This window comes from Motacilla alba, chromosome 1A (assembly GCF_015832195.1).
Source record: "Motacilla alba alba isolate MOTALB_02 chromosome 1A, Motacilla_alba_V1.0_pri, whole genome shotgun sequence".
NCBI classification, from domain to species: Eukaryota; Metazoa; Chordata; class Aves; order Passeriformes; family Motacillidae; genus Motacilla; species Motacilla alba.
In genome coordinates this window covers 22,503,189-22,518,492 of record NC_052031.1, presented here as the reverse complement: position 1 = coordinate 22,518,492, position 15,304 = coordinate 22,503,189, and the positions used below count along the sequence as shown (strand labels likewise).

Below are 15,304 nucleotides of genomic sequence, written 5' to 3'. Positions count from 1 at the left end.
CACGTTCTGGAGAGGAGAACATAGGGCAAGGAAGAATGTAAGAAGATACCTAAGTGGAGAGTCATCCATTTTTAATTTGCTAAAAAGAAATTATTTTCAGCTAAGAAGATTGGGACAGCACATGAGCCAACCTGCCTAGATGGACAGTTAAGCATGGGAAGTGATATCTGAGGAATCTGTTTCAACCTCAGTCTATGAAGGATGCCTGAGATCTTTGTAACCTTGCAAGGGGTAACTACAGAGGCAGCAAGGAGGAACTAAAAGTGGCTTTAATGTTAACAAAAATGCAAAGAAGCATCTCAAGTAGAGCATGTTCTCTCTTGCCATTCTTCACTTTTTCATCTCCCAGGGAGGCAGGAGCAGGGTGTGGCTGATGCTCAGGAGTTTGTGCCCTGTTGCTCTGAGGGCGAGAAGCAGGGTCCCTTGCATCCCTTGTACAGCATCAGGAGCCACTGCCACCTCATGATACCCCTGAACAGTTCAAGAGCTGTTATCACACTTTCCTGCTTCAGCCTCAAAGTCCCCATCTTGTCTTACGGGTTACTCAAGTTTCTTTAACAGGCTCTTTGAATTCAGGCTAGGCTATGGCCTTACAGCCTTAAAACTGAAGAGGATTTCATCAATAAAAATGGGACTAGATGGATTCAGTAGATAGTTCACTTCTGCAGACTTCAGAAAAACCCACAAAGATAGGGAAGGAGTTCAGCTGTTGACCACAAAGCATTTGCTTTGCAGCCATTCAGAAAACTGCCTTCTGCAAATTGTGCAGAAAAGCTTAGTCTCCTCACCTTAGCCATGACCCAAGTCAGTTAGGGAGGCACTACAGCCCTTCCTATGCTTACACAGGACAGTCAGTCAGCACTTATGGTGGCAGTATTATTTCCCCTTTTGAAATTACCCACTGGTCTCTTATTTTATTAATACACTTATTCTTGAAAAACACTCAGACTGCAGAAAACCCAAACAGTTCAGGAGACATTACATACACATCAAGCATTTAGCAGTCAATTCAATGTTTGAGCAAACTAAGTGCCACAGTAAGACATGTAGAAAGCAAAATATGCTGAGCAAAATAAAGCTTTTTCCAAAGTGGCAGTCAGGCAACTAAGGCTGTAAAAGGGTCTGCTTTTCCCGGGGCGGGGGGGAAAGCTGGATCATGTGAGACACTAGGGAAGGTCCAGAAGGTACATCAAGGCAGAGACGCCCTTCAGTTTCTTTCTTAGGACTCCTATTAATCCATATAAAGCACCACTAGTAAAGCAGTTGAGAACTGTGGTTTACATTGAAGTCATCTTCAGGTGCCTTGAATTCCAGCTGGGTATTCCTTGGTGAAGAATAATTTGAAACCTTCTTGTGTCCTTCCCCGTCTCTTCTCACAGCTCTACTTTTTAAGACATACCTCACAATCTTTCTCTTCCCTTCCCTTGCTGCTCTGCTCTCAACAAGTCTGCAAGATGCTACAAATGTTCCCATCACCTATGTTTCCATATAGGAAAATATGGATCCTGGAACTTTGTCACACACAGGTATTTGTGCACCTGTACCTTTATCTTTGCAACTCATTTCATATCCCCAGCTGTAGAGAGGCCAGAATACTCATCTTTGTGCTTGGCAACTCAAATGAAATGCAGATGGATTACCAGAGTCCCACTGATTTCAGAGAGTTCATCTCAGCAGCAGGATACTGTAACTCAAGGCAGAGAAGGCAGGACCAGATCTTGCAGCAAGTCAGTAGAGCATGATGGAAAAAAGCAAGGAGACCCCATTTGTGTGGCCACTCCAGTATTACTCTTAAATATTTGGCAAGAGTCTCAATAAATATGATACCATACAGCTGTGAGGACATGGCTTAGAGACCAAGAAGAAGATTTCCATCAAAATTTTAAGACTCAAATTATTTAGGATGCAACAAAAATAATTCTACCATTTTGTTGTTTTAAAACACATTGTTTTAAAGGTTTTAAAGGTTTGTTGCAGGTACAACTTTAAGGGGTTAAGAGAATCATGATATCTTTACTCAACTTGGATTGCTAATAAAGGCACACATTCTCCATTTAATTTTGCAGAGGAAATTTTAACTTGTTAATTTGAAGAAAGATGAAATATTCACTGGCATTCAAAGCCATAATAATGAAGACAAAACGTAGTCGAGGGAAACTACTAATGCAGCCAAACAGGGTTTCTTCCTCTTAAAACCCTGCTGAGTAACTTCAAAATTATTTTGGTATTATTCTGGATAGCAGCGTAGCCAATACTGGCATACACACCAACAGAGCTGAATTTCTGTGAAAATTCCAGGAATTACACAATTAGATTTTTCACTACAGCCTTAAGTAATGAAATAGAATTTCAAACTGATTAGAAAAGGGGATTTTACTTCAATGAAAAAATACATATGATTTTAGCACATCCTCCTACACAGGAAAATCTGGAAGATTTAACAAAAGCACTTGCACGAGTCAGGAGCATTTTTAGCTACCTCACATCAATATTGAGGGAAACCCACATTATTTAAAAAGCTAGTTAAACATAGAGAACAACTCAGAATCCAGTCTTACTCTGGTATCAGAGATTATTTATTTTTCTTACAAGGGAATTCTCAATATTGCTTGAAAATTTTAGTGCACAGAATTTGACTCAGAAAACATAAAAAATAATACTATTACCAATGCCTCTGTTAAAGTCACTCTGGGCTCCTGAAAAATACTTCGTGGCTTTTGCTATATAGTACTAGCTTGAAGTTTTTGAGGAATATACCAGAATTCATAACACAAAGCTCCAGGAGATTACAGCCAGTTCTGTGTCAGCCCTAATTTTGTGAATATGAACACGGTCAGTTAGTCTGGTATAACTAAGTTTCAGGAAAAGTTCAAGCTGGCCCTACTTAAAAGAAATACAAGTTTAGAAAAAAAGCAAGGTCTTCACACTAAAGAATAAGGCCACTTAAACTTGGTCCATTTTTTCCATTAAGAAAAGGATGAAGGAAACACTGTCAGTTAAGTTTACAAGTCACACATTGCATAACCCAAGACACACTGCTCTCTCTGGCATTGCACTGAAGAGATTGCCTCAGCTCATGAGAAGTCCTGTAGGTGGTGAAGGTGCACAGCTGTGTGCCCTGAAATAACTCTCACTAGAAGGTAGACTGCTTTCTAACAGGCTCTTTGTGATGGGAAATTTATTCCTGATGTTAGAACCAAAAGAGGAAGCTCTTCCATTGCACACACCCACTGCATGACCAGCCACTGCAGCTGAGCTGCCTGAGGGAGAATCAACAGTTAAGCAGCAGTACAAAAGCTGCAATAAAAAATGAAAAATTTAGCCACAGTACTGCTGCTCAACGTGCCAGTCCCTTCTATAAAGCAAACACTTTCAAGTCAAGTACAAATTCTTCCAAGCTGCTTTTAAATATCACACATACTATTTACATATTTACCTTAGTTCATCCCCTAAAGACAGAAATAAAAAATTCTATTGTGCTTTTCATGGCATATCTGTGTTATACTATCATGTAGTCTTGCTTTGCTGATTATTCAGTTTTGATAGGGGACTACAAAATAAATTTTTGGAGCACTTGGTATTAGAATAACCAAATACTTTTAATAAAAATTGATGATGCCATTAAAAAGGCAGAGGATAAAAAAACTTAAAGCTCCTTATTAATGTAGTACTAAAATCTGCAGTATTCCACCAAGTTTACATAGTCACAGCAACATTGCACTGTTAAGAGGACAGTACATTTGTCACAATCTGTTTATTGTCCACATACATTATTTATTAGCCAGTTATCTACAAGTATTATTTACCACAGGCAAACTAAATACTGTGCTTTTAAGAAACCTGCATAGAAATGATTGGATGTTTCTTTTATTTTGGTCATATTTACAAAAAGAATTTCTATGTGTGTCAGCAATAAATAATCCCAATATTCAAAATGTCAGTGCTCATGCACACACTGACAAGATGGCTGCATGCTTTAAAAATAATTTTTACAGTACAGTCTCCTTCATAGCCCTCTCTCTAATAATAGCAGAAAGTGCATTTTCTTCCATATTCTTTTTCCTTTTCTTCTGTTTTCATCTAGTCTTGCTTCTGAGGGATACAGCCTTCCATCTCAACAACTTCTGGCCAGCCTTCATACTTGTTTGTGTCCTTGTTATTCTTTATATGCTATAAATGGAAAATATCAATCTGCTGTTAATGTGAAGTCATTTATCCTTTTGCTTTAACTCATAGCTTTAAGACATGTACTTATTTTCAGGCCATGGACAAGGAAAAAACATTATTAATTTCCTGTGCTTTGAATCAAACATAAGAAATTAAGTATTCACCATTTAAAGTAACTTGCTCAGACAAGTGTATGGTAAAAAGTTAAGCCATACAGGGCAAATATTTTTAAACTTTATTATAGATGTTTGCTTAGGAAGAGAGAAGCAAGGAAATGACCAACTGCATTAAAGCATGAACCACCAGGTAAAAATAAATAAGGATATTGAATTTACAAAGCAATGAAAACAAAAAGTGGGATTTGAAAGAACCTTTTATTTGTCTACCAAACAACCATCTGCAGTCAGGTAAGACATTATTACCTCCAAGAGTCTGCCACTGTTTCTGCACTTATTTTCCCCTCCCTGACAAAGCTGGCAGAAGAAAACACATCCTTACTCTGCTAGCACAAAGCTACTTCTACCAGTAATTAAAGGCAACATTGACACATGCTGAATTGTAACAGCTAAAGTATGGGAAATATATTCTATTTCACAAATTTTGTGATGGCAGCAAGTTGAGAGAAGAGGCAAAGCAAACAGCTGGGAACACCAACACCTTAACTACCCACTTATCTCCTGGAAGTTCAGCATTCTAAGTGCATCTAAAATACAACTTGGGCAGAAAGCTTTGAATTCTTCAGGTTAATTTGATTCACTAAAAAAAGATGAATAATCTAGTTACTGGCATAGTAAGATCTATACCATGTAAGATTTTTTTTTCTTATTTATGAGTCACCAAAGAATTTTTTTTTTGTATGGTTAAAAGGAGGAAAAGGAAAAAACCTGAAAATAAGACTGCAAGAGATACCCATCTTGAACAAATGCATGGCACTTACAAAACATGCTATGCCTCTATTAATGCAAGCTGTTAAATTCCAGGAAGTTAAAGAATCACAAACCTGTTCAAATGGACTTTTAGTCTTGATTCCTTTGCCACCACAGAAGACCCAGTTGTCCCTGAAGCCAAGGTTAGTAATGGATGTGCTTCCCAATTCAGCAATCAGTCTCCGTGCTTCCTCATTAAGCCTTGAACAAAGCAGAGAAGTTTGTACGTCACTAGAATACATGCCCTTAGAGCTTTCACTGCTCAGTGCACCAGTCTGCTCTGATCCTATTTAATACACCTTAAGTCAATCAATATTGGGCAAGATCTATCTCTCAGAATCAGGTAAGGCTAGTTCTGAAATCACCTGATGCAACGAGCACTGCTCTTTCATACTGTAATCTCAAGGAACCAGGATATAAACCTTAAACCTATCACTACACCAACAAAAGCCAAGAACCCTCTCCTGTGTGAATTTATACATCTCAAGTTCTGTTAGCAGTTCTCCAAGCAGCTAAAAAAGTCAGCCTTTAAAGTAAACATTGCTTGCAGGCTCAAGCTGAAGTCTAGATGAAGTAAGAGTTATTTTAGATTACAAGAATGAAATGAATATCTGAAACAAGTTCTCATCTGGTTGGGGCAGTTAATTCAAAATTCAGAATGCTTCCTCACAGCACGGCTCAGTGCCTGCAAACCCAAGTAGGATAATTTTAGTATCTAAAGGAAAACAGTTCTGTAGGATAAGATATCATTCCAAAATCTCCAGATAGAGAAGATTTCTTCCTTGAAGAAATCTTTCTTCCTTGAAGTTACTAAATGGCCCTGGTTACCAAACAAGACACAAAACTTCTGATTACTACTACCTATTGAGATATAGCTGTATGACTCACTTTAGCCAAAATTATGAACATTATTAAATACTGTGCAGATTATTTGCCCAACCCATACTCCAACTCTCTCAAGCATTAGGGGCAGCTTGATTCTTCACAATTTTGTTTCCAAGAACTGGCATTTATATTTACTATATTTACCATACAACTACCAGTGGTAGTTGTAGTATTGTCAGAAAGCAGTAGATCCTGTCTGTCAGCAAGACAAGGCCAAATACAACTTCTTGTTTAGCTGTATTCTCTCTGCAAACAAACTTTCAAAATCATCAGCTGTAACATGCTTACTGAAGCAAAACTAACCCTACTTATTATCTAAAATGTCAAAGAAGAAAGGGAAGAAGGTAAAATGTAAAGTAACAAAACAAGTGAACAGAACACCAGAGAGAAGATCCAACCTTGGCTAACACCCTAGTAAATTACTTTCTTCTTTCCTAAAAGCAGGGGATGTAAACACACTGGACTATTTACTGTAAAGATTACACACAGCAAAGTCAAGACTTAGTCACAGGGAAGCTGCTTCTATATCAAAAATACAGACAAATTGTAGACAACAAATTGAACCAAAAGAGGAAAAAGGATGTACAGACCACGTTAACAAAAAAGTTAATTATTAGTAAAACAACAGAGGAAAAGGAAAGAAATTTCAATTTTCACTGTGGAAAGCAATCCTTTGGATAGGATGACTTAAGTGAGGAGTAGATTATAATACATATTCTACAGCAATTTTTAGTATCTATTGAAACTGGCCCAAGTTGTGAAAGTTGGAAAACAATGTTTCAGGAGACCTAAACCCTCTTAGGCTACATCTAGATTAATAAATTGAGTAGCTGTAGGGTGAAACAGTAAAACACTCAGGCCAAAAAATGCATGTCTCACACTAATAACTTCTGTGATTTAAATGTAAGGATACAGGCAAGGCTTGTTGGGAAAGATCTCTGCCATCCTGTAACCACCAAACTCTGTCTTGGAATTGATCTGAAGAAAGTGCTGGATGGAACAGACACTTTGGACCAGAGTATGTTCTCATAGTCATGTTCCTATTCCTTGGACTTATCTGAATTTACTGGCCTAAGACAGAATGAGTCTTCAGCAATAGAAAAATCAGCACACCTATATCTGCTTAGTTTTAGTTTGATTTCTGTTGCGCCCAAATCATATCTGCATTATAAAACTAATAAACAGTTCCAAATCTGTCATCTTGGAAGGACAAAATCTTATTAAAAGTGGTTGTGTGATGATGTATTTTTCTCAGTACAAAACAGCATGCAAAAGTTTAAGCAACATTTGCTGTTTAAAATCAATTACATACTTGGTTGCACCATCATCATATGTTGCCATTAACACAATCGTTCCATCCTGGATGGTCTTCAGAAATTCAATAAGTGGTGCCACATCTGAAAAGAAAGAGAACATAAAACTGTTAAATAATAAGAAATAATTGTGTATTTAAGCATCTGCAACGTATTTCTGCAAAGACATTACTTTTAAGAATATTTGTAAAGATAATATATATAATATTTATATATAGAATATATATAAAATTTGTAAATATATCATTTATAAAGATGCAGACTGAGAGAAAGCTAAAATGCATCACAGAACTCTTATTTTATACAAAGAGTTTAATCCTCTAAAGACATAACCACTAATGAGAACTACTCTGGAGAACAAGTCTGTTTCATTAACCACACCATTCCCTCACACCTCAACTACTTATGTTTCTTTAAAGTTGCACTCTCCTCACAATTACAAAGGTAGAGGTGAAGCACTCCCTAACTATCACCTTAAATCACACAGCAAATGGAGTCTGGACAAGAAGGAAGAAAAAAAGCACATTTGTTGTTTCTTTCTGACCAGTGTAATTGCACCTACCTCCTCCCCACATGTCAAAGAACTTAGTATCTAATAATTCTCCTGTTTTACCTGGAAAAGGAAAAGAGAAAAAGAAACATTTGGTGCCATCAAATATAGCCAAAATTATTTTACAGATAACATGCCCAACTCCTCTTACACTCTTTCAGACAAAGTGCTGCAGAAGACACTAGATAAATGAGTTATGGTAACATCTCTTTTATGGAAACAGTGCAGTGGCTTGTGAAAAAGTGCAGGGAAAGGTAAGAGGAAAAAGTGAGAAGATCCATGGAAGTGTTGGAGGCCAGGCTGGTTACAGCTTTAAGCAGCTGGTCTGGTGCAAGGTGTCCCTGCCCATGGCAGGGGGGTTGGAACTGGGTGATCTTAAAGGTCCCTTCAAGCACAGACCATTCTATGATTCTAGGCAGAATTCTGATTTTGCTTCAAGTGGAATCTAAAATAAATTTAAACACCCTCAGGCTCTAAAGCCAACACAGAATATTCAGTTCATGTATCTGCCTTTTTTTTTAAAGTTGATTTTGCAAAAATAGACAGTTATAGCTATAGACTGTCTTTTGTGCCTTATGGAAAGTCACGAAGATTAAAATTAGGCTCCATGTTTTGCTATGGACTTACTACTGTGAGTAGATTTAAACATCCAAAACAAATAGAAAAAAGTGGACAATATAGTATATCTCATTACCTTTTCTTATTATGCTGTTTACAAAGGAGTATTTGATGCAAGGTGGAGGTTTTTTAATATATACATTCATTTAAAGTTTGGAAGACAGAGAGAAAGACTGGAGCTATAAAATACAAACATAGGTATTTTGGTTTTGAACAGATTGAGACAATTTAGGAAAGCAACATAGGATTAGGAAGTATTGTTCAAGTTATGCTTTAGATGGTGTAAATCTGAGTACAATCTGCAAATAACAAGAATTTATATTGCAGTGAAATGACAAAGTGCTATCTCAGTGCTACAAGGAATAATTTCCTACACATTAAAGACAAATGTGCCAGTGCTGACATTCAGTTCAGCTTTCAAGGTTACACACAGCTAAACTTGTTTGGTTTTAATGAAAATTACAAACCCAGAACACAATTACTTAACAGGATGCATTTATGGACAAAGTCTACAGACCAAATACAGAGATTCAAGTGAGGAAATAATGAACTGGTCTTTGTGTGTAGTAACAAAACTGTTAAAGATGCTAAAGAAGTTTCACTGAAAACACAGCAACAGAGGAATGCATTCTACAGTATGATTAGTGGTGGCAATACACAAGGTCAAAAGAAGTAGCGCGCAGCTCATGTCTTTTTCTGGTTTTGCATTAGGAATTTACATGATGTATCAAAAAGACAGTCATCACCACACTCCACATTACTATTTTTACAATCCATTTTTAGAAACAAAAATGCACTGAGTTTTTCTGCTTTGTAACAACAAGGTGTCAGTGCCAATATCTGACATTATCTCACTATAAATAAGCTGAGTACTTCCTTTTCCCCTTGGTGCTTGATTTTCACCATCCCATAGTATTTCACCTTAAATTTCAGAAACAATTTGAAAATGAAGACAATCTGCCCACTTAAAAGGTCACTTACCATTGACCAAGGCCATATTTATTCCTCTGCCAACATTATTTTTTACTCCACTCATTAAACTGCAACAAAATAAATATTTTCATTTTTAATCGAGCAATCCTCTGATGTGAAATATTTCTGGTTTTTAAATAGGATCATGTTCTAAGAGAGACATAGTTAAAAGACCACATGTTCATGAGTACTTAAATGAAGCAAAATCTCCTTGAACTAATCTGTGTTCTTAAAGCACCACTGAATTAAGAATAATACATCAAGTATCCCCAGCTGTATTGATTTAATTTAATTGCTTAATCATGGTTTCAAAGTACATCTGTATTTTAAAATGCCACAAAAATAGTGCTGTTTATGTAGTTATATTATTAATGTTTTAAAAAATAACCAAATATTAATTTGTGGAGCTCAGCAAAGTCACATAACCAACATTTTAAGCTTTTTTTTTTGCAAGCACACAATGAAACAAAAATGAGTCAATGAGTTTAAAAGCTAACTGAACAGAAGCATTTAAAATCCACATGAAGAAACAAGAAAGGCAAAGCACTTAGCTACTCATGCAAGTAACAGGAAACCTAGCTGCAAGATAAATAGTTAATACACTGATGGGACTTTAAGCCAAAGTTGCATACCATCTTGGACTACAATCGCACATCCCAAAAACATGTCAGAATCTATGACAGTTATTCACTGATCAAACTGAAGAGAGGCAAAGGGGCTGAAGTGTCCCATTATGAAATGGAAGCCCTTCAGAGCAGTAAAGAGGGGGTAACAGGAATGTTAAGATTTAGGAAGAATGCTGTGCCACCTCAGACCTTGGTGGCCGTACCACTCCAGTGAGAGGAAGCTTCCAGACCTCCTCATCCCTGATCACTGGCAATTCACACACTGGGAAGAACTCTGTCCTGCCTTCAGGCCCCAAATATCCCAGCACTGACATTCTGAAGCTAGGGTAGCATAAACAGGACAAACAGATGTTTGGAACAATTATATAATTTAAGATAATGAAGAAGCCTTCAGCTGAGATTAAAGAAAGCATCTCAGCAAAAGCATATAGGTGCACACATGTCCTTAGTTACAAACACACTCTAGAAGATGCTTTAATTCCATCCTGATCAGGATTTCTTTACCCTCCCTAGCTGGCTTTAGGAAGGGGCTGCACATGTGTACAGTCCTGTTATGTTGAAAATTTTTTCACATTTCTTCCTCAGCAATATGATTTTCTGGTCATGTCTGAGCACCAAGCAATGCATCCTTACACACACAGCTTCTATGGCAGCTTTCTCCTGCCAACTTCCTAGTGATGGGCTAGGAACAAGAAATGGTCTATCATAGAAGAATGTCAAAAATCTTCCTCTCTGGTGCTATCTTTTGCACCCAGCATGAAGACAGAAGCCAAAATTTAGAGGAATGACAAACTGAATAGACAAGTATCAGAAACAGACTCAGTATTCAGAGAGGCTGTGAAAGACTACCAGATAAGGGCAACTCTTGGCAGAGTGAATTTAAAAGGTTTTAAAGAGCTAGTAATCAGAGATGATAAAGTTCACATTCTTCTGTTAGTCCCTTAAGTTATACTATCTTTAAATTGAGACTATAATTCAGTAATTTCGGAAAGAAAATACTTGAAATTTCCTGCTGAAATTCAGAATTTAGTTCTGGTTAGTAGGGAACTCCAGAAGTATTTTAGCCACTGGAAGATCGTTTCTGTTCTGATCATGTGATTTTCATGTCATGTCTGAGCAAGAAAACCTTCTAAACAAGAAAAGCATATGGTAAATAAAGACTGGAACATAAATGAATAAAGGCAATGAAATTCTGAACCCATTCTTTTCCTCTTGCAAAATTTAGCAGGCACCTAATTTACAAAAAAAAAATTCCTTTCATTTTAACTACAAAATTCTCTGTAAATAAGTAGCAGTAGAAAAATATCTAATACTGAGGTTACTAGACACTGAAACTCCACACATGCATAGAGTTACAATGGATTCAGATAAAACCTGCAATGATTAAAACAAGAATTACTAGTTACTAAAGGAATGTAGCACAACATTCTGCTGTTGGGTTACTGTGGCACAATCATGCAACTGGCCTCACACTAAAGTAAAACTGCATGGAGAAGTTGCTGGTAAAGAAGTAAATATAGCCCCTCCTAAAAAGCCCATGAGGTAGCAACTACAACATTTAATATTTTGATGAGTCCAGCATGTTTTTTTCTCATTTGGATTAGGGCCTCCCAATAGACAACAAGGCTATAACGGAACTTGTCAGAAATCAGAACTGAACTTGACAGAAATCCAGTCTCACATTAAAATATCTATATAATAAAAAAAGAGAGGTTGACAAATTACTTGCACTGTGAATTGTATCAGCAACTTTAGTGCTTTCATAATTCAAGCGACATCCTTACACTTAATACACAGGAAAAGTACTCTAAAAATCCTTACATTTAACACACAGGAAAAATACTCTACTTGGTAAATATCATTCACAAATTATGAAAATTAATTCCTGCTGTCCTGTCTTGGAAGTATGAAGAACACAAAGTAATCAGAAAAAGAAAAACCTTTTTGCAAGGGTGAGTTCACAGAATATCTCTAAAAAAAGAGCTACTCAAGAGGAAATGAGGTTTTTTTCAGAGCTCTGATAAATTACTTTATACCCTTGGGACAGCTTGTGCATCATCACAAACACAACGGGCTGCAATGCAACAGCTTCTCACACGAGGGCAGCCCTTCATCAGTTTTAGAATTCTTCCACCAATTTACAGTCTGCAAATTGAGAGGTTTTGAACAAGAAATAAAACCTCTTATGAGCAAAGCAGGAGGTCATATAAAATCAATCAAATTTCATGGTGGACACTTTGACAGACATGACCAGTTCCCCTCTGAAGGAATTCAGAAAGATGTTTGCCAAGGAAAGCTGGACTTTAGAATCCAACAGCTGTGCACTAAAGTGCCCACTTGGAGGACTTTTTCCAGCCACTACATTCTTCTCATCACTTTCTTCAGCAAAATATCTAGTAGAGGATTTTACTTTTTTTGGACAGAAATAAAAAAACTCTTTTTATTTAATCAGTCAGCAAGACATTAAAACAAAACAAAAAGAGTCAAAAATCCCAAACAAAATAACCCTACAATTCTGAAATTAAAATATTACTTGCATTCCCACAACTTTTAATCATTGAATCAGCTTAAGTCTTCACAGATATTAAGCCTCCTATATTAAGCAACCAGAATGAGACAGTAGCATGTTTTGTAACACCAGCAGAAATACCACTGTGAGATTAGATCAGCCTGCCAAGGTCACTGAGGAGGTCACCAGGAAGAACGGAGAGTGCAGGAGCAGCCTGCAGCCTGTGGGTGCCCAGGTGAGCTCCTGCAGCTCCCCAGCCACACAGGATGCTCTGTGCAAACTGACTCCCACACCAGCCAGCAAGCTTCAGGCTAAGCCAGCCTCACACAGGAATGCTACTTAGTGCCAAAAACGGTCTTTAATATCATTGAGACTAGCCTTACAGTTACTTTGGAGAGTAAAGTGATTTTTTTTAAAATACATGTATTATATTATGTAGGATTCTGCTGTTCACAGAGAAGCTGCCATTGGCTCTAGAATTCATTAGCTGTATGTGCTATCTGTACTAACACAGTGCAAGCTGAGAAACAGCTAAACTGGAGTAGCTCAAATGCAAGTGGAAGACAAAAGTTTCAAGTGCCACTGATATTTAAAAAAAATCTTCCAACAACACTGACATTATGTCTTTTCTGACATGTCACCTGCAAAATCAAGTGGATTAGATTATGACATAGGAAGCTGCACACTCAGGTTGTTCCTGCTCATTACCACCCAAAGAGAAAAAACACAGTCTAAAATTAAATATTAATATCCCCATTATGAGAGTTTACTGAAAAGTACTCAGTTAAATACTTTATGCACAGTATTACTGTTAATTCTGTGTCAAAAATATTATTAAAAAGAGGACTTAAAACCCAACTGTGTCTCAAGCAGTTGTTTTCCTCATTTCACATTTATATGAATTTTATTAACTTTAACCACCATCAGCACAGTTAAATAATTATCGATCATTAAAATACTATTTTTCCCTTTTGAAGACAACCTTAGAAGAAAAGTAGAAAATATGTTGCGACATTAGTACTGAGGAAATATAGTTTAAAAGATTACTTACAAAAGACAATACAATTATTCACTGAATTACTATTAGAGGCACCAGGACAAGTTACTTGGAGACAAATGTGCATCTGACTTGACAAAGTCTAACTAACTCATAAGTCTATAAATCTGAAACAAAGGGCAAGGTATGTATTAAAACAACATACATTTCTGCATTTACTGCAGAGTATTAAGTGTGCTCCATCAGAGATAAGGTTATAATGCAATATGACCTTTTCATTTCACAAACTTTGATGTGGTTTTTTTGCAAACTGTTTGCAAAAAACCCCTAATTTAAACTGCTGATTTCGTGTGCAAAGCAATCTGAGTATTTGAAAGAGACACTTAGAAACAACAGGCAAAAATACTTACACATTATCCTCCACACAAATTTTAGGTCCAACTACATTTGCTGCTCCACTTGACATTTTGAATGCAAAATGCTTTTCAGGACAAGCTTTGGAGATCCCACACTTGTATCTTGGAGGTTTTGTAGCTTTCAAAAGGAAATAAACCAAGATTTTAGAGAACACCACAGGTAGGCCAACAGACAAATATATTCTTAAGGAATTCAAGGAAGAGAGCAAACACAAACACTATTGCATCTGTAGTTACATAGCAGTTTAAAATAATCTAAGTTCCTGAAGCACCTCATTATCCCAACTTCTTGTTGTCACCCTGCTGCTTGCTCTGGCACAGTCATCAAAAGCCACAAGCCAAAACTACAGAACAGACTTTACCAGAAATTTAGGAAAATCAGGAGAAGAGGAAAATTAGTTTCTGATTGCATTTGGAGTGTAATTAAGACTTTCTTAACTATGAAAATTCATCAGTCTTTCTGTTATTAGTAAAAGCAAGGCACAGCAGTAATACATGCCTATGAATACTCACAGCGTGCAGCTGCATCCAATGCTGATCTAGCTAAAATGAAAAAAGAAAGTTTTACAAGATGTTACTATTAAAGTGTCATCTGCTACATCATATCCTATAAATGTAAAATCTTTCTGTACCCTTATAAAAACAGGCTGGTTGAAATGAAGTATCAAATCTGCCTGAATATTATGCTGTAACAAAAAAAAACTTTTGTGTGTTAGCAAAATGGAACTGATTAGGAATCCCATTCAGAAGCACTGCTTTAATTCATGGCTCTTAGAGAGTCATGGAGTCAAAAATCCACAGAGATCCAAAACCTCTGAGAATTTATGGAGTTCAGGGGATTGAAGTGAAATTAATTCCCTTCTTACAGCTTCACTGGGATGGGGTTCCTTTCACCTAAACTGGAAGCCTGCAGCTCAGGTGTATTTCAACCCAACCATTCATGACTCCCTGTCCTGAGATAGGAAGAGACACAAGTGCCCCCACCACACACACATCTGAATGACATTTGAATGACACCTCCATCTCAACAATGATTACTAGAGATGTCTCTGCTGACTGCTTTGGATAGCAGCTCATGCTGCAGTAATCCAGAGTTAAAGAACACAAACTCCACCCACGTACCAAACATTGTTTGGGGCATTTTTTGGTTATAAAAAGCACCTTGAAAGAAATTCTGGTTCAAAATAGACTCTGAAATTCAAGACATCTTAACTGCTAATCTTTATCTGCATAGCACATCTGAAATGTTTTGACTACTGCACATTCAACTTAACACGGTAGCACACCTGCACAAGAGAAAAAACCCCCCTAAAACAAATTCTAAA

The 15,304-nt window shown here is 36.9% G+C and overlaps 1 protein-coding gene across 1 annotated transcript in view; it reads right to left on the bottom strand.

Moving 5' to 3' along the window:
• Window positions 1–2,549: 2,549 nt before the first annotated feature.
• FAM3C (FAM3 metabolism regulating signaling molecule C) overlaps window positions 2,550–15,304 on the bottom strand; it is a 29,602-nt gene continuing 16,847 nt past the window's right edge. The window contains exons 4-10 of the mRNA XM_038154216.1: window positions 14,493–14,522; window positions 13,974–14,097; window positions 9,441–9,499; window positions 7,854–7,904; window positions 7,291–7,375; window positions 5,168–5,294; window positions 2,550–4,170 (exon numbers count right to left, since the gene is read on the bottom strand). Of these exons, the coding sequence (XP_038010144.1) occupies window positions 4,081–4,170; window positions 5,168–5,294; window positions 7,291–7,375; window positions 7,854–7,904; window positions 9,441–9,499; window positions 13,974–14,097; window positions 14,493–14,522 (566 nt within the window). The 3' untranslated portion in view covers window positions 2,550–4,080. The remainder of the gene's footprint in view (window positions 4,171–5,167; window positions 5,295–7,290; window positions 7,376–7,853; window positions 7,905–9,440; window positions 9,500–13,973; window positions 14,098–14,492; window positions 14,523–15,304) is intronic.